We start from the raw sequence: 23,216 nt of genomic DNA, 5'->3' as shown, positions 1-23,216 counted from the left end.
TCAACCAGTGAGCGGACCGGTCTCTATATGGGATCTGAACCTTTGGTGTTCTACAGAGTGCGCCACCGGGCCGGCCCTTTTCCTTTTTTTTTTGATAGTAGCCATCTTAATGAGTATGAGGTGGTATTTCATTGTAGTTATGATTTGCATATCCCTAATAATTACTGATGTTGAGCATCTTTTCATGTGTTTATTGGCCATTTCTATATATTCTTTGGAAAAGTGTCTGTTTAAGTCCTTGGCCCATTTTTTAATTGGATTGATTTTGTTGTAGTTGCGTTCTCTGTATATTCTGGATATCAATCCCTTCTCAGATATTTGATCTGCACAATTTTTTTCTCCATTCTGTGGGTTGCCTTTTTACTCTGTTGATACACAACATTTGATGCACAACATTTAAAAACTTTTCTGAAGTTCAATTTTTCTGTTTTTGCCTGTGTCTTTGGTGTCATATCCAAGAATTCATTGTTGAAGATTTTACCCTGTGTTTTCTTCTAATAGTTTTACTGTGTTAGGTATTACATTTAAGTCTGATCCATTTTGAGTTTATTTTTTGGTAAAGTGTTAAGTAAGGGTCCAACTTCATTCTTTTGCGTGTGGATATCCGGTTTTCCCAGCACCGTTTGTTGAAAAGACTGTCCTTTCCCCATTGAATGGTCTTGGCAACCTTGTCAAAAATCATTTTCCCCTATATGAGACTGTTTATTTCTGGGCTCTGTATTCTACTCCCTTGGTCTATATGTCTGTCTTTGTGCCATACCACATGGTTTTGATTACTGTGGCTTTGTAGTAAGTTTCGAAATCAGGAAGTTGTGAGTTATCCAGCTTTGTTCTCCTTTTTCAAGATTGTTTTGGCTATTTGGAGTCCCTGGAGATTCCATATGCATTTTCAGATGGGTTTTTCTATTTCTGCAAAACATGTCATTGTGATTTTAATATGGATTACATCGAATCTGTAGATCACTTTGGGTAGTACTGATGTCTTAACAATATTAAGTCTTCTAGCTCATGAACACAGGATGTGCTTCCATTTATTTATGTCATCTTTAATTTCTGTCAACAATATATTGTGGTTTTCATTTTATAAGTCTTTTACCTCCTTGGTTAAATTATTTCCTAAATATTTTATTCTTTTTGATGCTATCTTATTTTATTTACTTATTTTTATTTTTTTGGTAGCTGGCTGGTACAAGGTTCTGAACCCTTGACTTTGGTGTCATCAGCTCTCTCAAGTGAACTAACCTGCCAGCCTGGATGCTATTTTAAATAGAATTGTGGGTTTTTGGAATTTTTTTTTTTTTAATCTCCTTTCAGATTGTTCATTGTTAGTGTACAGAAATTCAATTGATTTTCACATATTGACTTTGTATCCTGCTATTTTGCTGAATTCATTTATTCTAACAGTTTTTTTTGTGGAATCTTTAGGGTTTTCTATATATATGATATTATCTGTCAACAGAGATCATTTTACTTCTTCCTTTTTAATTTGGATGCTCTTCTTTCCTTTTTCTTGCCTAATTGTTCTGGCTAGAACTTCTAGTACTATGTTCAATATGGCAAAAGCAGACATCCTTGCCTTGCTCCTGATCTTAGATGAAAAGCTTTCAGTCTTTGATCATTGAGTATGGTATTTGCTGTGGGTTTTTCGTATGTGGCTTTTATTATGTTCAGGTAGTTTCCTTCTGTTCTTAGTTTGCTGAGCATTTTTATCATGAAGTGTTTTGAATTTTGTCAAATACTTTCTTTTGCATCAATTGACATGATCCTGCAGGTTTTTTCTCTTTATTCTGTTAATGTGGTGTATTACACTGATCACTTTCTGTTTGTTGAACCATTCTTGTGGTCTAGGAATAAATCCCACTTGGTCATGGTGTATAATCCTTTTAATATGCTACTTACTTCAGTTTGCTAGTATTTTGTAGAGGATTTTTGCATCATTGTTTATAAGGGATAGTGATCTGCAGTTTTTTTGTGGTGTCTCTGGCTTTTGTATTAGGGTAATGTTAGTTTCACAGAATTATTAAGAAGTGTTTCTTCTTCAATTTTTTTCGAAAAGGTTTGAAAAGAATTGACACTAATTTTTCTTCAAATATTTGGTACAATTTACCAGTAAAACCATCAGGTCCAGGGTTTTTCTTGTTGGGAGGTTTTCGATTCAGTCTTATTGCTAGTTATAAATCTATTCAAATTTTCTATTTGTTTGTGATTTAGTCTTGGTAGGTATTTGTGTTTCCAGGAATTTGTTCAGCTAGGTTACCCAATTTGTTGGTGTACAATTTTTCGTAGTACTCTTACAATCTTTCTATTTCTTTTTTATTTCAATTTTATTTAGAATAAATAATAATGCCCTCACTTTTATTTCTAACTTTAGTAATTTGAGTCCTCTCTTTTTTTCTTATTCTATCTAGTTGAAGGCTTGTCAATTTTGCCAATCTTTTCAAAGAACCGACTTTTATTTTTATTGATTTTTTTTCTATTGTTTTTATTTTCTCTATTATCTCTGCTTTAATCTTTATTATCTCCTTCCTTTTGCTGGCTTTGGGTTTAGTTTGTTCTTTTTTTTAGTTCCTTACTTTGTAAAGTTAGGGTATTGATTTCTCTGTCTTGTTTTTGTTGTTGTTGTTTTTTTTTGGCAGCTGGCTGGTCCAGGAATCAAACCCTGGGCCTTGGTGTTATCAGCACCACACTCTAACCAACTTAGCTAACCAGCCAGCCCCTCTGTCTTGTTTTTTAACGTAAGCATTTATAGCTATAAATTTCCCCCTTAGCACTGCTTTTGCTATGTCCCATAAGTTTTGATATGTTGTGTTTTTGTTTTCATTCATCTCTAAGTATTTCCTAATTTCCCTTGTGATTTCTTCACTGATCTTGTCTTTTTAAACACACACATTTAAAAAATGTATCTACCATGCTTTTACCTCAGGGCCTTTGCAATTTTTGTTCTCTCTGCCTGGAAGGCTTTTCCACCAAAATATCTACATGGCTAAACACCTCACTTTTAAAATTCTGCTTAAATATTGCCTTTCATTAGGGAAGCATTCCTGACCATCCTAAAATAGCAACCACCTATCTTCCCCCATCATCACTTCCTATCGCCCTTCATCTACTTTATTTATTTTCATTTCTAATGTATTAGTACCTGATATAGTTATTTGTTTGATAATTTCTGCACCCCCCCCCAACTAGATTAAAAGCTCCCTGAGAACAGGAACTTTTTTTTTTAACTTCGTTTTGTTCACTGCTATATCCCCAGTGTCTAGAAAATTACCTGTCACATAATAAATACTTGATAAATATTTGTGGAGTCAATTGAATGTAACACTTCTCTTTAGGACAAGACTTAAAAAAAATCCTCAATCTCCCTTCCTTCACCATTTTGGTTGTTTGAATTTTTATGTAATTGTAGTGAGGCCAAGAAATTGATGGTTTAGATTAGCAGAAACTTTGCAATTTCTAATTAGTTAAAGATGTCTGAATAGGAAAATAGTGGCTGGGCAGTACTGTTCTTGTAGTACAGATAGTCCCTAAAGCTCCTCTGGGAGTTTTGATAACTTTTAGTAATGTGTGATCTGTATGAATTTCTTACTACTCAGTCCTGACAACTTGAATGGTATTCATTTGGTAATTTAATCTCACATCCAGGCAAGACATTAGTTAAAGGATGCCAGGAATAACAGATTAATTGGAAAAGCTTTAGACACCTGAGAGCAATTCACTCCACTTGATACTCTTGGCCTACCTCAGTATAAGTTGGTTCTGACTTTGTTTTGTTGTATAATTACTGTATGTGAGTGTTAGGCCATGTGTAGTTTTTAGTACAATTGGCAAATGACAGCATTACAAGATACTACCTGGGAGTTATTAAGTTTCCTGACATCATATATTTATTTGGTCTTCTGGCCACTCAAAAATATGCTAGGGAGTGAGGCAGGCCAGGGGAAGTTGAGGTATCCTTTTTAACTAAATAGCAACTTGGTTTGTCTAGTGATGAGGGGAAGATAATTTCCTATTTGGCACTTCCTTCTAACATATGTTATAGTCAGTGGGAAAAATGAACCATGTCACTTCCTTTTGCCAAGATGTGTATTAAATATATGAATATCTATGGATGCTACTGTATGGACTGTGGTTCTTTTTATTTTTCCCACCATTCCTCTTAGGATGACATTTTATTTTTTTTAATTTATTTTTTTGTGGCTGGCCGGTAATGGGATCTGAACCCTTGACCTTGCTGTTATAATACCGCACTCTTAACAACTGAGCAGGATGACATTTATTAAACAATGTAGTTTAACAAATATTTGAGTACCTACCGTGTGCTAAGAATGGTACTGGGCACTGGGGAAACAGTAAACTAAAGAGGATTTCTTTCCCTAGAAATCTGAGGTTTACTGGGAAACAGTGACTTAAAACAAATGATGAGAGGTGATGTTTAGAAAGGGTATATAAAGGGTGCTATAAGAACATAAACCAAGGGCCAGCCAGGTGGCGCACTGGAGAGTGCGCCGCTTGGGAGCGCGGCAGTGCTCCCACTGAGGGTTCGGATCCCATGTGGAGACTGGTTCCCGCTCACTGGCTGAGCGCGGTGCGGGCGCAACACCGAGGGTTGCGATCCCGTTACCGGTCAGTAAAAAAAGACAAAAAGGAATTTTAAAAAAAAAAAAAGAACATAAACCAAAAATTTAATGTGGACTTGGGGCAGGTAGAGGAGGCCTGTGCAATGGGAAGGACTTTCTGAGGAAGAAATCTTTTAAGCTAAATACCTCCTCAGGTATTTCAGTAGAATGGAGACTAGTCATCCAGTCTGCGAGGGCCTTCTGTGCCTGTTTCCTCATTTGAAAAATGGGGCTAGTAATATTACCACCCTCACAGTGTTGTGAGGACAAAGTGAGTTAGTCATGTAGAGCACTTGGAACAGTGAGTACCTGGAACATAGTAAGTGGTCAACACATTAGTCATTATTTTCAGCTAGTTTTTATTTTGTGCCAGGTACCCATTGGCAGGTTAGTATTTTGGATACAAATTTGACATGTTCTTTCTACTACATCATGACCCAACTTGATCAGATTTTAAGAATAGTGAAAATTGAATTCTGAAAAATAAGTCTGGCATTTTTTACAAGTTAAATTCTGTAACCACCTATTCTAAGAAACTGTCAGAATTATAATGTTTACATATCTTTGAAAATAAAAAATACATAATTTTATTTTGGGAAATCGAGACCCTTATTATTCTTCTATCTACTTTAGCAGTATCATTTAGTCCCCATTTAATCCCCACCACCAACAGTGTAGTCAGAACTTAATACTTGGGCCAGCCCATGGCTTACTCAGGAGAGAGTGGTGGTGATAACACCAAGGCCATGGTTTCGGATCCTTATATAGGGATGGCCGGTTCTCTTACTGACTGAGCGTGGTGCTGACGACACCAAGCCAAGGGTTAAGATCCCCTTACCGGTCATCTTTAAAAAAAAAAAAGCTTCATTCACATTTTTCTTAACTAATGTAGTTAATGAAAATGTCATTGATAACCTGATAATTAAGAGTTCTTGAATAACTTCGTTTATTTCTTTTTATAGACCTTTTAATTTGGCAGAGCGGAAAGCTAACGCCCATTCAATAGTAGAATGTGATCATGTACGAAAAGAAGTTAGTGTACGAACTGGAGGACTGGCGGACAAGAGCGCAAGGAAAACATACACTTTTGATATGGTACTTACTTTCTTAAAATGGTGCAACTTCTTGTTTATCCACTAATGTAAAGTAATCCTAATATACACGTTTCCCCAGGAAAATGGTGTACACGTACAAATTTCAGTTGTCTCTTCAAGTTGTCAGATGGTTTCTAGTGGGCTGAATGACTTAATATACTAAAAAAAAAATTATAAAATGAGTGATTTTGAGTTTTCTTTCTTTAAGAAATTTTTTTTTCCTAGGTTTTTGGAGCATCTACTAAACAAATTGATGTTTACCGAAGTGTTGTTTGTCCAATTCTGGATGAAGTTATGATGGGCTATAATTGCACTATCTTTGCGTAAGTAAAACAGTATATTTCAAGCTGATGAAAAAGTGTAGATGCATGTATTTGGTTTTGATTTAACACTTTTGTTAATCTTAACAGATATGGCCAAACTGGCACTGGAAAAACCTTTACAATGGAAGGTGAAAGGTCACCTAATGAAGAGTATACCTGGGAAGAGGTCTGTATTGTTTTTTGGGGTTTTGTTGGGGGGTGTGGGGGGTCCAGTTTGGGGATCTGAACCTGTGACCTTGGTGTTAAAAGGCTGTGCTCTAACCAACTGAACTAACTGGCCAGCCCCTTGTATTGTTTATAAAATGCTTTTATCTCTAATGTGGCTGAAATTTAACTGAATAAAACTTGGCTGAAGGCTTCTGTCATGAAATAGAGAAGATCAGAGTACCCCTGTCAAACATGAAATTTAGATAAACTACTGCTATAGTAAAATTAAAGTATGTGATATGACTCCTGTTTAAAAAACACATGGTCTCATGAGAGAGAGGACCAATACATATTTCACAGTTAAGTGATAAAAGAGGGGGTTGTTTGGTACAGAATAGTTGGAGCAGAATATTGTGGAAAAGTTGGAGTATGAGAAAGGCTTGAAAGGGAGGGCTTTGTAGTCAGGAAATGAGTTTCAAGAGGTTAGCATAGCAAGGGGTAGTATGGTGCTTTATTAATGATGATCTTGAATGTTGAAGAAAGTAAGATCATTGTATTGTTTAATATTATAAAGCACATAGGGCATTTCACAAGGATTTCCATCCAATGTGTTTAAATTTAAATGAATTTAATAACTAAGTTAATTTTCTAAATTATTGATATTTAGGTAGATCCCCTTTTTTTAGTGGTTGCATAGTTGAATCATTAACTTACTTTAATATGGATAATAAAGTTATGGAATTGTAACCACAGAAGATGTGGCCTAAGCTTAAAACATAGAATCAAAATTTATAGGTTGTAACAATTTTATTAAGGATACATGGATATTTGAGAAACATCTCTGTTTTATATCAGAACTAGGGAATATACTCTTAGATGGGCCATTTTTCTGATTAAAATGGTGGTATTATGTTTTCATGAGGAAAGTTGGGCGGGATTATTAAACTTGGCTTTTTTTTTTTTTTCCCTGACCAGTAAGGGGATTGCAACCCTCAGCATGGTGTTGTCTGCACCACACTCAGCCAGTAAGCACACCGGTCATCCCTATATAGGATCCAAACCCATGGCCTCGGCGCTACCAGCGCTGCACTCTCCTGAGTGAGCCACGGGGCTGGCCTTTAAACTTGGTGGCTTTTTAAAATAGCTTGGTTCATTTGGTTTCTGTGTAATGCTCAGGCATGAAGATATCTATCATCGTATGACAGATTGGTAGAAGGTATGAAGAATACTGAATAGACTATTGCAAATGACTTGACTTCTCTAATATTAGGTTAGTTTTTTTTCCCCTCAACTTGCTTGTGCATACTTACATTTAAATATGCTATAAAGGGGCCCTTGTGTTTAAATTGCCATAGTAAACAACATTCTTCCTTTATTTTAATCCTTATTAATATTATAATTTCAGGACCCCTTAGCTGGTATAATTCCACGTACTCTTCATCAAATTTTTGAGAAGCTTACTGATAATGGTACTGAATTTTCAGTCAAAGTGTCTCTGTTGGAAATTTATAATGAAGAACTTTTTGATCTTCTTAATCCATCTTCTGATGTTTCTGAAAGACTGCAGATGTTTGATGATCCCCGTAACAAGGTAACTCAGTCTTTGAGAATGAAATGTCTCCAAATTTTAATGAGTGAGGCTTGAGAAGTCAGTATCCTTTTTTTTAGACCAATCTAACAGATGTTCTTTTGCTATTTGTTCAGAGAGGAGTGATAATCAAAGGTTTAGAAGAAATTACAGTGCACAACAAGGATGAAGTCTATCAAATTCTGGAAAAGGGGGCAGCAAAAAGGACAACTGCAGCAACATTGATGAATGCATACTCTAGGTAAGAAAGCCATAGTCTCCTCACTAGCCCCATTTTCTTTTTAAGAAGAATTTGAAACATGGGGGAAGTCACATTGGGCTGGGTCAAGGTATGGGGGCCTTGGTAATTGGCTTGAGATTTATAGGAAGGGGATCAGTATTGGAAGAATGTTGAAAGGAGAACAGAGACAAGTTGAACTAGAGCAGAAGTATTAAACCTTTTTTAAGCAGAAGAATTCTTTTTTTCAAATGAAATCATATATGGGAACCCAGATTAAAATGTGGCTGCTGTAGTTGATTTTGGGATGGGATGCTCAGAAGCTTACCTCCTCAGCCTCTGAAGGTGGCCCCTGAGGCACTTTTGCAGAGCCCCTACTTATATTAGAGCATAGTCTAAAAACCTTTGATTTGAATAGGATTAGAAGAAAGTCAAATCTGGGGCCAGTCCATGGCTCACTCAGGAGAGTGTCATGCCACAGGTTCAGATCCTTAAAAAAAAAAGGAAGAAAGTCAAATGTGCATTTTATTTTATTTATTGGTTGTGAATATTCATGGGGTACAAAGCTGACTGTCACCACTCATGCCCAAGATGTGATGGCCACAAATCTACATTTTCAAATGACTTCATTTTAATGTAGGGAGACAGATTGGTCACTAGTACTGGCTTTCATGGAGAGAAAGCGACAAATATATCTTTTCTGTAAATACCTTTCACTGAAATATAAAATTTCTATTCCATAAATTAGTATAACTTAAGAATTCCAGATGACTTTTTATGATGTATGTGATAAAGAGAAGGAAAAATTAATTTCTCAAATCAGAGTTGACTTCTATGCTTAATTCTGTTAATTCCATAGTCCTGGATTAGGAATGCATAGATAATAGTAGAAAAACATGAATATATATTATAATTCATATCTATAGTTTATGTTTATAATGTTTTTCTTGTACATTATAAACAAGATTTTAGTAATTTTGATTAAATTAGTTTCTCTGATTTTAAATAATTTAAATAATTTTTATTAAATTGATAAGTTATAAAATTTTTTAGAGTAACATGAAAAGTACAAATTTCAAATTACCATCTTCTCCCCCTTTTCTCTGATTTTAAATAATTTAAATAACTTTTATTAGAATGATACTTATAAAATTCTTTAGAGTAACATGAAAAGTACAAAGAAGAAAATTTTAAATTACTATGTTCTCTAGCTGTCAGTGACATTAACAAGCATAATGATGTTCATCAAATGCCATTGATACAGAAAGGAAAGATGTCTTTGGTCATCTATATAATTTTTGTTTCCTTCACATAAAAGCTGAATGTCAGTATTTAGCATAAGGTAGACTTTTGGACACTTATAGTCTAGTAGTGATTTTCTTGCAGTGTTTCAGTTTCATGCTATTTACTATTTCTGCTGTTCAAGGGGAGGAGTTACCTATTTCTGATGACATTTTCAAAGCAGAGAAATGTACACAACAGTTGACATGGAGGAGGAGTAAACTGATGGTTTTCCTGATGCTGTTTGAATTGTGATAATGACATATTCTGAGTCATTCTTATGAATAGGAAGTTTGCAGGCCTTCTCCTCAGACACACCAGGCAACTGTCCTGACCAAACCCCATACCCACCTTTCAGAGATGCCTGAGGATTCTATCTAGTTCCTAGGTCTTTTAAGGTATTTTCAGATAGTTTCTTATTGGAGTCTCCCGTGGAGGCAGCAGGTATGAGGAAGCAAAAACTTAAGCATTTTCCATAATTTTTTTTTGGCATCTGGCTGGTATGGGGACCCAAACCCTTGACCGTGGTGTTATCAACACCTTGCTCTAAACAACTGAGCTAACTGGTCAGCTCTGCAATATCTTATTGTTATCTCCTGTCTGATATTATCTTTCCGTACACTGGATTTAGATCTTCCTTCCCTGTGTTCAGTATTTTATAGGAAACAAATAATGTTTTACATTCTAATGACTGGGCAACTTGATCTTGTTTTCTAGTCGTTCCCACTCAGTTTTCTCTATTACAATACATATGAAAGAAACTACAATTGATGGAGAAGAGCTTGTTAAAATTGGAAAGTTGAACTTGGTAAGTGTCCACCTTAATACCAGTTTCATTTTTGACCACCTCCTAGAGCAACTCAAAATTTTGTACATCTAGAAAATATTTTTGTAGTCACTGGGTTATGAGCTTTGTAGTGGGAGAAGAAATTTGTTAATCATAGAAAAATTATTTTGCTGGTTATTTAATACATTATGTATAATATGAGAGTGAATGCCTTTGAATCCAAATCCAATAGATTGACTTTTTATTTTTATTTTTAAAATTAAAGGTTGATCTTGCAGGAAGTGAAAACATTGGCCGTTCTGGAGCTGTTGACAAGAGAGCTCGGGAAGCTGGAAATATTAATCAATCTCTGTTGACTCTGGGAAGGGTTATTACTGCTCTTGTAGAAAGAACACCTCATGTTCCTTACCGAGAATCTAAGCTAACTAGAATCCTCCAGGATTCTCTTGGGGGGCGTACAAGAACATCTATAATTGCAACAATTTCTCCTGCGTCTCTCAATCTTGAGGTAAGCTCTCTGAAAGGAAGCTGCAAGTGCAGCTGTAATTCTTATTTAGCTATCACATATTTTAAAAATTCATTTAGGGGCCGGCCCGGTGGCGCACTGGATAGTGCGCCGCTTGGGAAGCGCGGCGGCGCTCCCGCCCGAGGGTTCGGATCACACGCACCCAAAAAAAGCTAGTAGGGAAACTTGCCAGAATTTGAACCCAGATCTGCCAAAACTCCAAAGTCAGACCATAATTGTGTCTCCCAGTGTGTAAATATCTATCAAATACTTTGTGCACATGTGTGAACATGCCAAACTTTGAATGATTTAAGTATAACCTGTATTTTAATACTTAGGACAGCATCATAAAATTAATTTCTAAATGAATATTGAAATTTATCCAGTTTCTATGTTTAGCAATTGGTGTTAATTTACCTCTCATAAGTGCTAGAAAGGTTCTACAATACCTCCTCCAGCCCTTTTATACTATTCAAGCTTTTTATTAGCCCTAATGTTGATTGCCTTCCCAGGGCATCTACTAGTTTGAGTATAATTTGTCTAATTAAATTTAAAGAAGAGATGTTTCAGGGAGCACCATTTCATCATTTCCTCTTAAACTTTCATTTACTGGCTCCATTCATTCTATGCTATAGTATAGTATAAAAGAATCTGTACATTGCCTATGGAGGATACCACTGAAAAAGTTATCTTTTTCCTTCTTTCTATGGGTGAATAATTTTCCATTGTATGGATATGGGATGTTTTATTTATTCATGAGTTGGTGGAATTCACTGAGTTTAAGACTAGTGTAAAGGAAAAAATTATTGGATTGAATTATTATGAAGGTAAAGACCCTGAAAATTGAAGAGAAAGAAAAAAAGAACACCCTCCTTTTTAGAGGTCGGTTATAGTAGTCTTAATGACTAGATTTTTAGATTAGATAGAACCGTAAATTATTACTTGCGGGTTATATAACATATTGTAGATAACAGAACTACATTATTCTTAAATATTTTCAGTAATTTACCTTTTCTTTTCATGACAGGAAACTCTGAGTACATTGGAATATGCTCATAGAGCAAAGAACATATTGAATAAGCCTGAAGTTAATCAGAAACTCACCAAAAAAGCTCTTATTAAGGTAATTGTGAATTTTTCTGGAGTAACGTAATCTTGTTTGACAAATGTGAAAATAAGGAACTTAAACAGATAATCATTAAACAAGATTTGTTAAATTGCCTGTGGTAGGTTTTTTATCTTGTGATTTTGACTAAATATCTTTTATGTTAAAATGTTTTTTTGTTGTTGTTTTTTGGGTTTTTTTGGTGGCTGGCCGGGTACAAGGATCTGAACCCTTGACCTTGGTGGGAAATGGTTTTTCTAATGCTAATATGTTGACTTTACTGTTATGTTAAAATGTTTTTTTGTTGTTGTTTTTTGGGTTTTTTTGGTGGCTGGCCGGGTACAAAGATCTGAACCCTTGACCTTGGTGGGAAATGGTTTTTCTAATGCTAATATGTTGACTTTACTGAGTTGACATGCTTAGGAAAATTTTCATTTATTTACATTTACAAAATTTATTTATTTGCATCTTTGAGTTATAATTTACATACCGTGACACTCACTTACTGTAAGCAACATATAATACAATCATTTTTAGTACATTTACAGAGTTGTGCAGTTACCTCTATTTTCAGAAAATTTTTATCACTATAAAGTTCTTTGCTCCTTTGCAATCAAGTGGCCACTGATCTGCTTTTTGTTTATAGATTTGCCTTTTCTGGGCATTTCCTATGAATGAATTCATCCATTATTTGTTCTTTTGCATCTGGCTTCTTTCACTTGGCATAACATTTGAGATTCCATTTATTTTACAACATGTATCAGTAGTCCATTTCTTTTTATTGATGAATAGTATTCCATTATATGGATGATACCATATTTTGTTTATGGATTCACCAGTTAATGGACATTTGGATCATTTCTAACAATGCTGCTATGAACATTTCTGTGCGAATCTTTGTGTTGATATGTTTTCTCTTGGCCAGATCCCTAGGGATTTAATTTCTGGACTGTATAGTGAGTTTATGCTTACCTCTTTAAGAAACTTTTCCAAAGTGGCTGTACCACTTTACATTTTCTCCAGCAGTGTATGAGGGTGGCAGTTTCTCCACATCCTTTCCAACACTTGTTATGGTCTGTCTTTTTAATTTTAGTCATTCTAATAGGTGTAAAGTGGTACCTCAGTATGGTTTTAATTAGCATTTCTCTAATGATTAATGATGTTGAGCATCTTTTCACATGCTTACTTTCCTTTTGTATGTCTTTTTTGGTGAAATGTCTGTTCAAATACTTTGCCTAATTTTTAATTGGGTTGTTTGTGTTATTACTAAGTTGTAAGGTATTTTATGAGGTAAGATTTGCAAATATTTCCTCCCAGTCTGGCTTATCTTTTTTGGTGACTTTTTTTTTTTAATTAAAGTTTTTATTGAGATAACTGTAGGTTCACATGCAGTTGCAAGAAATAATACAGAGGGATCCTTCATACATTTTGTCAAGCTATAATATATCACTACAAAGGTATTGACATTAATAACAATCCACTAATAACCACTTCCTTTTTACTCCCTGGTACCCACTAATCTGTCCTCTGTTTATAGAAATTTGTCATTGCAAAAACATTATTGAATAGACTCATATAGTATATAAATTTTGAGGATTGCTTTTTTTAACTCAGCATAATTTGTGGAAATATACCCAAGTTGTGTGTATGGATAGATTTTTCCTTTTTTAGTCCTGAGCAATATTCCATGGTAAGTATATATCATACATACAATTTGTGTAATCATTTACCTGTTCAATGACCTATGGGCTGATTTCAGTTTTTTGCTATTACAAATTAAACTGCTATTAGCATTCATTTACAGGTATTTGTATAAACATAAATTTTCATTTCTCTGGGATAATTGCTCAAGAATATAATTGCTGGGTTCTATGGTAATTGAATGTTTAGTTTTTTAAGGAACTGCCAAACTTTTTCCAGAGTGACTATACCATTATACGTTCCCATTAGCATCGTATGAGTAATCTAGTTTCTCCACATCCTCACCAGCATTTGGGGTTGTAACTATTTTTATCTTAGCCATTCTGATAGATGTGACAGATCTCTTTGTGGTTTTAACTTGCATTTCTCTAATGGCTAATGATATTGAACATCTTTTCATGTGCCTATTTGATATTTGTATATCCTCTTTGGTGAAATTTCTGTTCATGTCTTTAGGCCCATTTTCTTTTTTTTTTTTTTTTTTCCTTTTTGTCTTTTTTCGTGTCCGGCAACGGACCGCCACCCTCAATGTCGCGCCCGCACCGGACTGGGACCGGCAACGGGATCGCAACCCTCGGTGCTGCGCCCACCCCTCGCTCAGCCAGTGAGCGGGAACCGGTCTGTATGTGGGATCCGAACCCTCGGCAGGAGCACCACCGTGCTCCCAAGCGGCGCACTGTAGCAGTGCGCCACCGGGCCGGCCCCTTTAGGCCCATTTTCTAATTGGATTATTATTTTTTTCTATTTTTATTCTTGTGGTTTGAAAATTCTAAATATATTTTAGATAATAGTCCTTTGTTGCACACAAAGGTTTGCACATATTTGAGGTTTGCAAATATTTCTCCCAGTCTGTAGTTTGTTTTCTCATCCTCTTCACATGGGATTTTTCAAAGCAAAGGTTTTTAATTTCAGTGTCATCCAGTTTATCAATTTTTCTTTTTCCAGATTGTGCTTTCAATGTCAAGTCTAAGAACTGTTTGCCTAGATCTAGATCCTGAAGATTGTCTCATATTTGTTTGGAAAGCTTTGTATTTGTACATTTTATATTTAAGCCCATGATCTGTTTTGAGTTGATTTTTTTGTATAAGGTGTAAGACTTAGGTCAAGTTACATTTTTTAATCTACGGGATGTCTGATTATTCTAGCATCCTTTTGATACTGTAGGAGAGGGTCTGGATAGGTTGGATACCTGACCTCAACCCTGTTCCCTACCAGGTTCTTGACACTATCACAGGAAAGAATTCAAGAGCAGAGTCAAAGTAGAAAGCAAAAGAAGTTTAATGTAAAGAGGGAGTAAGGAATACATGCTTCATAGGCAGAGTGTGGGCTGGCTCGAGAGTGAGTGGCAGCTCTGCTTTTGTTCCTGGATGCTACCTTTTATAGTTGGCTATCTATACATATTCATGCTATCTATGAATATTCAACTAAAGGAGTGGTTCCCGGTTATGTAACTCTTAGTCCTGTGCGTGCTCTATTTCTTTTGGCACCTGCGCAGTGGTCAAATTCCAGCAGATCGTGGAGTATTAAAGTATATTAAAATATACTTGATGTTCTCTAGGGCCTACAGTGGAGGGTCATTCAAGGCCAAACTCCTTTTTATTGCACATGCTTGGCCACTGAAATTGATCTAGTTTGCCTCCTGCAGTCTCTGTCTTCCCTGGTGTGCTCAAAAATAGATGCAACATGCAACAGTAAGTCTCTTCTAGCTCAGGGCCCAGAGGCGGGGCCTGAGCTCCCAGAGAGTGGTCTGAGAGCTAGACTCTGGGAAACTGAGCATCTCTTCTCATTTTGTTGAAAAGTCTATATTTTCTCCATTGAATTGATTCTGCACCATTTTGAAAAATCATTGGGGCATATTTGTGTGGGCCCATTTTCTGGTGCCTTTCTTTTGTTCCATTGATTTATTCGTCTGTCCCCCCCACCAATAGTACCCAGTTTTAATTACTGTAGATATAGAATAACTCTTGAAATTGGGTAAACAGTTTAAAAGGAAGTTTACATGAGAACACCTCTTTCTTTATAAAGGGTCTCAGAATTGCCAGGACCTGTGAAAATCTACAATTATCCTGTATTTTGTTATTTTTAAAATAACAGGCTCTTTTATAAGCACTCATGTTATTTAGACACTTGAATTTTTTGAATCCTAGTGCTATTATTAAGTCTAAAAATATTTAACAGTAATTCTTTTTTTTTTTAAAGATGACCGGTAAGGGGATCTTAACCCTTGACTTGGTGTTGTCAGCACCACGCTCACCCAGTGAGCAAACCAGCCATCCCTATATGGGATCCGAACCCGTGGCCTTGGTGTTATCAGCACCGCACTCTCCCGAGTGAGCCATGGGCCGGCCCTTAACAGTAATTCTTTTTTTTTTAAAGATGACCGGTAAGGGGATCTTAACCCTTGACTTGGTGTTGTCAGCACCACGCTCACCCAGTGAGCAAACCAGCCATCCCTATATGGGATCCGAACCCGTGGCCTTGGTGTTATCAGCACCGCACTCTCCCGAGTGAGCCATGGGCCGGCCCTTAACAGTAATTCTTTAATAAAATATTCAGCCACTGTTTAAAATTTAAATTGTCTCAGTGTCATATTTTTATTAACAGTTTGTTTTAGGATCCAAATAGGGTTCACCCTTTACAATTTTTTGGTGTATCTTTAGGTCTCAATAAAATGGATTCTTTGTTCACCTTTTTTCCCCTTACTATTTATTTGTGGAAATACCTGTGTTATTTGTCCTATAGAGTTTTCCTGTAGTATATTTTGACATGTTCTTCTGTTCTTGGCATTTTCTGTAAATTGGTAGTTGAGTCTTGATTAAATTCAGGTTTTATCTTGTTTATTTTTGTCAAGACTAATTCGTAAGTGGTAGTGTGTTCTTCCATTATGAAGCATATAATAGCTGCTGCTTTGTCTTTTTGTGAGCAATTGCAGTGACTTGATCCATTCGTTCTTTAAGGTTGCAAAATGATAATATTTGAATTTGATCATTCTTTTTTAATTGATTGCTAGACTTTCTCTATAAAAAGGAATTTTCAGCTATGGAGGGGTATAGTTCTTATAGGAAAGACAGGACAAAGGCTTGCTTGATTTTTTTTTTTTTTTTGCCAGTTTTGGGAATAATGAATTGTTTCCCTAGCTTTTTTAGTGTCATTATAATCTCATGGATTTAATATATTTGTAGTTATTATCCTTACTAATGTTCAAATTGTCTCATCTTTGGCTGGTAGGTACCTCTTCCAGTGAGTTCTTGAGTCCTTTTTACTGGCTTGGTAGGCTTTGTCAGCTTCCTTCCTGTCTTGTTTGAAAGATGTTCCAGTCCTAGAATTAGACACTTTTTAAAGGAATCCTGGTTTCTCTTAGTGTGAAATGCTACCTACCTAGATACTGGAGGTTGTGTTTTTTCTTGAGAAGCCCATATTTTTATAATGAGTGCATTTAAAGGAGCTTTGAAAGCTGTTGAAAAACTTTGTAAACGAATTAATATTGATTAAAAAGTATGGTTATAACTTTTTATTATACTTTATGTTTTAAGAAACATAAAAAGGCTAACTTTATGTTTTATTTGTTGTACATCCTCCCCAAACTGAAAGAAAAAAAGTACTAAATTGGCACCTACAACATTCCTCTTATATAGGAGTATACGGAAGAGATAGAGCGTCTGAAACGAGATCTGGCTTCAGCCCGTGAGAAAAATGGAGTGTACCTTTCTGAAGAAAATTTTAGGTAAGCCCTTGACTATGGAGTTAATTTCCATGAATGAGCATTTTCTGATTACAGGCTGTTTGAAGTAAAATTTATTTATGTATTAGTAAATGAAATCTTTATATCTAGTGCCTATAAATGCTTCTTTTTGTTTTGACATTAACAAGTAGTTATCAAACACTTTTTAGAAAATCTTTTATCCAACTTTTTATTTTAAATAATTATAGATTCACATGAAGTTGCAAGAAGAGTACAGAGAGGTTCCATGTATTCTTCACCCCATTTTCCCCAATGGCTACTTCTTATGTAACTGTAGTACAACATCAGAACTAGGAAATTGACATTGGTACAACATGTGTGTATAGTTCTATGCCATTTTATCACATGTGTGGATTTGTGTAACCATTACTGCAATCTGTACAGAACTATTTTATCATCACAAGGATCTTTCCCACTATCCCTTTATAGTCAGTCACACTCACTTCCTCTCCTAATGATCCCTAACCCCTGGCAACCACTAAGATTAGCTAATTTTAAAGCCCTGGAGAAGTTCAAAGTAAAGCATCTACAAATAAGTGAGAACGTGGTATTTCTCTTTCTGTGCCTGACTTATTTCACTTAATATAATTTTTTCTAAGTCCATCCATGTTGCTGTGAATGGTAGTATTTTACTTTTGTTTATAGCAGAGTAGTATTCCATTGTGTAGATATACCACATTTTCCGTATCCACTCATCTGATGATGGTCTAAAAATAAATAAATAAATAAATATACAAAGAATGGGGGGAAGGGAAGGAGACACAACAATCACAACAATTCTTTGAACTTGTTAAGACAAGTGAACAGATATGATGTTGGTGCAGGGGTGAGGGGGGGGAAAGAGGAATCGGTAAAGGAACACGAAAATCAACTACATTGTATATTGATAAATTAAAAGAAAAAAATAAAACAAAGTAAAGCTTCTACTGAAGCACATTATGTAAAAACAATAATAACAGAATACATGGGCACGAAGGCAAATGGGATCATAACTTGAAAATTCTTGATTGTATTTATCCTTAATGATATTAGGGAGGATGACTTTCACAGAGCATTTTTTAAAAATTAATAATGATGAAAGATATTTATTTAGATCTAATTAGTAATAACCAAAAGTATTTTAGTATAATGTTTTACCGAACTTTTTTATAGATGTCACATTACATGATCACTCTAATAGTATATAAAAATTTAATAAACTCAGTTTTTTCCATATAATTTTCTTTTTTTTTTTTTTTTCCTTTTTTGTCTTTTTTCATGACTGGTAACGGGATCGCAACCCTCGGCGTTGCGCCCACCCATACCGCGACTGACAACGGGATCGCAACCCTCGGTGTCGCGCCCACACCGCGCTCAACCAGTGAGCGGACCGGTCTCTACATGGGATCCAAACCCTCAGTGGGAGCGCTGCTGCGCTCCCAAGCACCGCACTCCACCAAGTGCACCACCGGGCCGGCCCTCCATATAATTTTCAATTGTTATAATGTGCTGTATTTTCCTGGTTCTTATTCTTTTTTTTTTTTTCCTTTTTGTCTTTTTTTCGTGACCGGTAATGGGATCGCAACCCTCGGTGTCGCGCCTGCACCGCGCTCAGCCAGTGAGCGGACCGGTCTCTATATGGGATCTGAACCCTCGGCGGGAGCGCCACTACACTCCCAAGCGCCGCACTGCACTCTACCGAGTGCGCCACCGGGCCGGCCCTCCTGGTTCATATTCTAACTTTACATATGCTCGAATTTATATCATATGAGTATCACAAGTTATTAAATGATAATTCTTCCTTTATTCTTTCTATGTGACTTTAGTTTTGTTTGGTTCTTTCTTTGTCATACCTACTTGGCAAGAAATTTACAAAAAATTCTTTTGTAAATTTGCACTTAATTCTTTTTTATTTTTTCCTTTTTCTTTGGTCTTTGCTTTATTTTGTAGTTTTTCACTTTTTGTACTTAATTCTTAAAATTGATATTTTTATTTTTTTCTGTTTCTCTTTGGTTTTCAGATATTCTTCTTCATAGTAAACACTACAGTGATTCATTATATTTTTCAATTTGTTTCATTTTGCAGATGTTCCTATTTCTACTGCTTTTATATTTTTTGTACTTTAATTTTTATTCAATAAATACTTTTTATGTTTTAAGTTTGGTAACAGAACACTCTTGGTTGCTAGAACACCCAACTTAAACTGTCTTAAAATAGCAAGGGCATTTATTGGCGGGCTCATAAGTGTGGAAAGTCCAGAGACAGAGTGAGCTTCAAGGTTATTTAATCCAGTAACTCAAGGGTTCAGTTTCTGTCTCTTTCCACTGCTGTCTTGATTGGTGGCTTTCTCCTAGGGCTGGCTTTTCATCAAAAGTGATGGTCAGCAGCATAGCAGCTACATGTTATTCGTGTCTACGGCAGATAAGAAGCTGCCTGTCCTTTACTTATCATGGGAACATCACTTATCGATAAGTTAGGCCTGAATTGTGTCCGTATATGAACCAATAACTGGCAAGGGAGTTGAGATTTACCTGATTGTCTTGAGCCAGTCAGGCTTCATCCCTGGTTCTGGGAATGGGGTTAGTCCCACCCAAACAGGCTGGCTGCTGCATAGTAAGGGGATGGTCATTTCCTAAAGGAAATTTGAGTGCTGGGAATAGGTACTTAATAGGCAACCAGTGAATATCTACTGCAAGTGGTTTTGCTCTTTGATTTGCTATTAGTAGTCAAACATGGGACTTTGTAGACTGTCTAATTTTATCTTCTGATAACTGTCTTTGATATTTTGTTTTGCTTTTTGGAAACAATTTTATAGGATTTATAAAATACTTGAAGTTCATCCATGATAACAGTTTACCATGACTGAAGGTTTTGTTTGTGCCGTAGAAGCAAAAAATAGCTGACAAGGCACTCAATCCTGGCTACAATCTTTAGAAATGATGTACTTTCGGGGCCGGCCCGGTGGCGCACTGCTACAGTGCGCCGCTTGGGAGCGTGGCTGCGCTCCCGCCGAGGGTTCGGATCCCACATACAGACCGGTTCCTGCTCACTGGCTGAGTGAGGTGCGGGCGCGACACCGAGGGTTGCGATCCTGTTGCTGGTCCTGGTCCGGTATGGGCGCGACACTGAGGGTTGCGATCTGTTGCCGGACACGAAAAAAAAAAAAGACAAAAAAAAAAAGGCTAAAAATCTTCTGCACAGCAAAGGAGAGGAAAAAAAAAAAAGAAATGATGTACTTTATTGGTTTTCATCTTTTGATGCTTTTTAGCTTAAGAAGTAACTTTAGTTTTCATTTGTCATTCTCATGATTGAAAAGACAGTATTTGTTTTGTAGTAGACATGAGGCATAATTTGAAATAAAGTTCTTTCTGGAAAAAGTTTTTGGAATCATTACACTGTAAGTCACAGGTGGATCATAAAAGCTATAGCTAACATTTGAAACAGGGTAATGCTTTATTTACCTCAAGCTTAATGGACATTTTAAAACTATATCAAAAACATCCATACAGTAACAATGTTGCATTACCCATTGACATTCAATATAAGAAAAGCATTTTAAATATCCCATTTTATATAAAAGACCCATTTCCAGTAAAGAGGTAATGTATTTAATCAAAAGACTGTTACAATTAACTGTCCTCTTACACCTCAGTTCTACCTTTTCCTTCAGTCAACAATATTTCTAGCTAATATGTGGAGGGAATTTGCATTCACAAAAGAATCTTTGGCATTTAAGTATAATGTTGAATAGAAACTTGTTTGTAGTTGTGAAGGAACTAGAGGTTCAAAAGATGACGTACTCACTTCTTAAACTTGTTAGTGCTCAAGAAATGAGGGAGACTCATTAAAGTGGGTCCGATGGGCTTTGGGCTTAAGAAAAGTGTTGCTCTGACTTTAGGCTATTTTTACTACTTCTTTGACTTTATCTTCTAAAATTCTTGTTGCATTTTATTTCTGCTGTCAAATTTTTAGTTTCTGACAGCACTTGTCCTCTGTCTTCCCTGCCCCTCCTTTTTAAAAATATAGCATCCTGGTTTTTTATAGATATATTCCTTATCTCAGAAAAATTAATGTTACTGAAGTTTTCTTTCCTCTGTGTTTCTTTCCTTTGAAATCCTTTTTCCCCATTTGTTGTGGTATTGTCATTTGTGTTTATTTTTCTCAAATGTCTTATGATTTTTGGCTGGCAATGAAAATGGATTAGAAGCTTTGTTACATGGGTGAGGTTTGTGGAACTGTAGGTTTACAGTAGGGTGGAAAAGTGGTGACCTCAGTGTTAAGTCTAGTCTTCTATCAAATGTCATTCCTTGTTGGATTTTCTCTTTTGGACAAGGCCTTTTAGTCTTTCCCGAGAAGACTTGCCCAGTTTTCAGTTTGGAGATTATTCTGGCTGCTGATATTCTTAGATTAGAGTGGGTATGGGGGGCTGAGGATCCCACCATTCAGTATCTAGATTTTTACCTGAATGTGTGTTTCCAGCCCCTAAGCCTTTCTCCCACCCACCATTGTGTCTAGTGAAAGTGAAGCTGGAAATTCCAGTGCAATTTCTGTGGACCAACCAGTGGCTGTCAGTGGTGGGTGGGTGGGCAGTTTTGCCCCCCAGAGGACATTTGGCAGTGTTCAGAAACATTTTTTGATTGTCATGACTGGGGGTCGGGGGAGTGCTACTGGCATCTAGTGGGTAGAGGCCAGGGATGCTATTAAATATCCTAAAATGCACAGCATATGTCCACAACAAAGACTTAAAGAATTATCTGATCCAAAATGTCAGTACTGCTGAGGCTGAGAAAGTCTGCTCTAGAGAATAATCTTTTGATCTCATGAGGGTTTATGTGGTAGTGTGACAGTGGTATTTATGTTTGGGGGTTGTGCATGTATACACAGGGCATAACTGCTCTATATACATACTTTAATTCAGTCCTCCAGTTTTTAGCTCCTTATTTCACCCCTTCTCCTATGAAACCTGATACCTTCAAGTCCCAAGTCTTTCTAGCATTCTGTGACACATATTTCTAGTCCATAGCCTTGATTACAGACACATAGGTTGTATCCTTCCATCTCTACTTTAAGTGAGTTATAGTCCTCTGTTAGTTTTATAGCTTCTCAAATTTGATACACATACATGCTTTTCCACTATAGGTAAGGATTCTCTGTTTTAGAATGGAGGTTAAAAGAAAAATATTCCATTTATAAAACAGAGATAAGGAATACATTTCTTCTTTGCAATTTGCATTTATTGCTTATTGGCACTTAGGCATCATTATCATTATGGTGATAGATGGTGGAGATAAGTTTGTATAACTGCCACAATTGTGTTAGAATAAACTTTATGGGAGTTGAAAGAAATATTAACTGTTAAATTCATTCATATTAAACTTTATTTTAGAGCCATGAATGGAAAATTAACTGTTCAAGAGGAACAGATTATAGAATTGATTGAAAAAATTGGTGCCCTTGAAGAGGAGCTAAGTAGGGTAAGCATTCAAAACAATATTGAATGTTATGTGAAAAGAAATATTAGGGGCCGGCCGGTGGCGCACTGCTACAGTGCGCCACTTGGGAGCGTGGCGGCGCTCCCGCCGAGGGTTCAGATCCCACATACAGACCGGCCGCTCACTGGCTGAGCGAGGTGCGGGAGCAACACCGAGGGTTGCGATCCCGTTGCCGGTCCCAGTCCGGTACGGGCGCGGCACTGAGGGTTGCGATCCATTGCCGGTCACGAAAAAAGACAAAAAGGAAAAAAAAAAAATATATTAAAAGAAAAATTTAGAGTGTGAAACACCTGGTATTTTTTCTTTCTTTATGATTTTTTCTTGCTGACCCTTGTTGTATCATAATTTTACTATCATCAGTGATAATGAAAAAGCTGTCTTTTTTTTTTTTTTTTTTTTTGCAGCTGGCCAGTACAGGCCAGCTGTCTATTTGGACACTTCGATTAATGTAATATTACAAGAAATTAACTGAATTGTGTGATTTAATTAAAGCTACAAAATAGTGAATGCTGAGGCATTTTTGTTAACATGTTTGTCAGATGAAGGAATACAGATATTTGGAGAGACTGGATGTTGAATAAAAGTAATAACTAAATTAGGCGAGAGACTTGAACCTTCAATACCACCCTCACATTAACA

At 36.2% G+C, this 23,216-nt stretch overlaps 1 protein-coding gene and 1 non-coding gene across 2 annotated transcripts in view; one reads left to right on the top strand and one right to left on the bottom strand.

The window, feature by feature from the left end:
* Nucleotides 1–23,216, top strand: part of KIF11 (kinesin family member 11) — a 51,097-nt gene that overhangs the window by 3,363 nt on the left and 24,518 nt on the right. The window contains exons 2-11 of the mRNA XM_008568993.1: nt 5,579–5,711; nt 5,936–6,033; nt 6,121–6,199; nt 7,586–7,771; nt 7,885–8,009; nt 9,984–10,074; nt 10,319–10,561; nt 11,586–11,681; nt 17,000–17,088; nt 22,472–22,559. Coding sequence (XP_008567215.1) covers nt 5,579–5,711; nt 5,936–6,033; nt 6,121–6,199; nt 7,586–7,771; nt 7,885–8,009; nt 9,984–10,074; nt 10,319–10,561; nt 11,586–11,681; nt 17,000–17,088; nt 22,472–22,559 — 1,228 coding nt within the window. The remainder of the gene's footprint in view (nt 1–5,578; nt 5,712–5,935; nt 6,034–6,120; nt 6,200–7,585; nt 7,772–7,884; nt 8,010–9,983; nt 10,075–10,318; nt 10,562–11,585; nt 11,682–16,999; nt 17,089–22,471; nt 22,560–23,216) is intronic.
* TRNAI-GAU lies at nt 2,638–2,711 on the bottom strand. Its single transcript has one exon. It is a non-coding gene; the product is annotated as a tRNA-Ile (tRNA).

Source organism: Galeopterus variegatus, unplaced genomic scaffold (genome assembly GCF_000696425.1).
Source record: "Galeopterus variegatus unplaced genomic scaffold, G_variegatus-3.0.2 Scaffold457, whole genome shotgun sequence".
NCBI classification, from domain to species: domain Eukaryota; kingdom Metazoa; phylum Chordata; class Mammalia; order Dermoptera; family Cynocephalidae; genus Galeopterus; species Galeopterus variegatus.
Note: the sequence above shows the minus strand (reverse complement) of the source record. Positions and strands in the feature narration are given on the sequence as shown.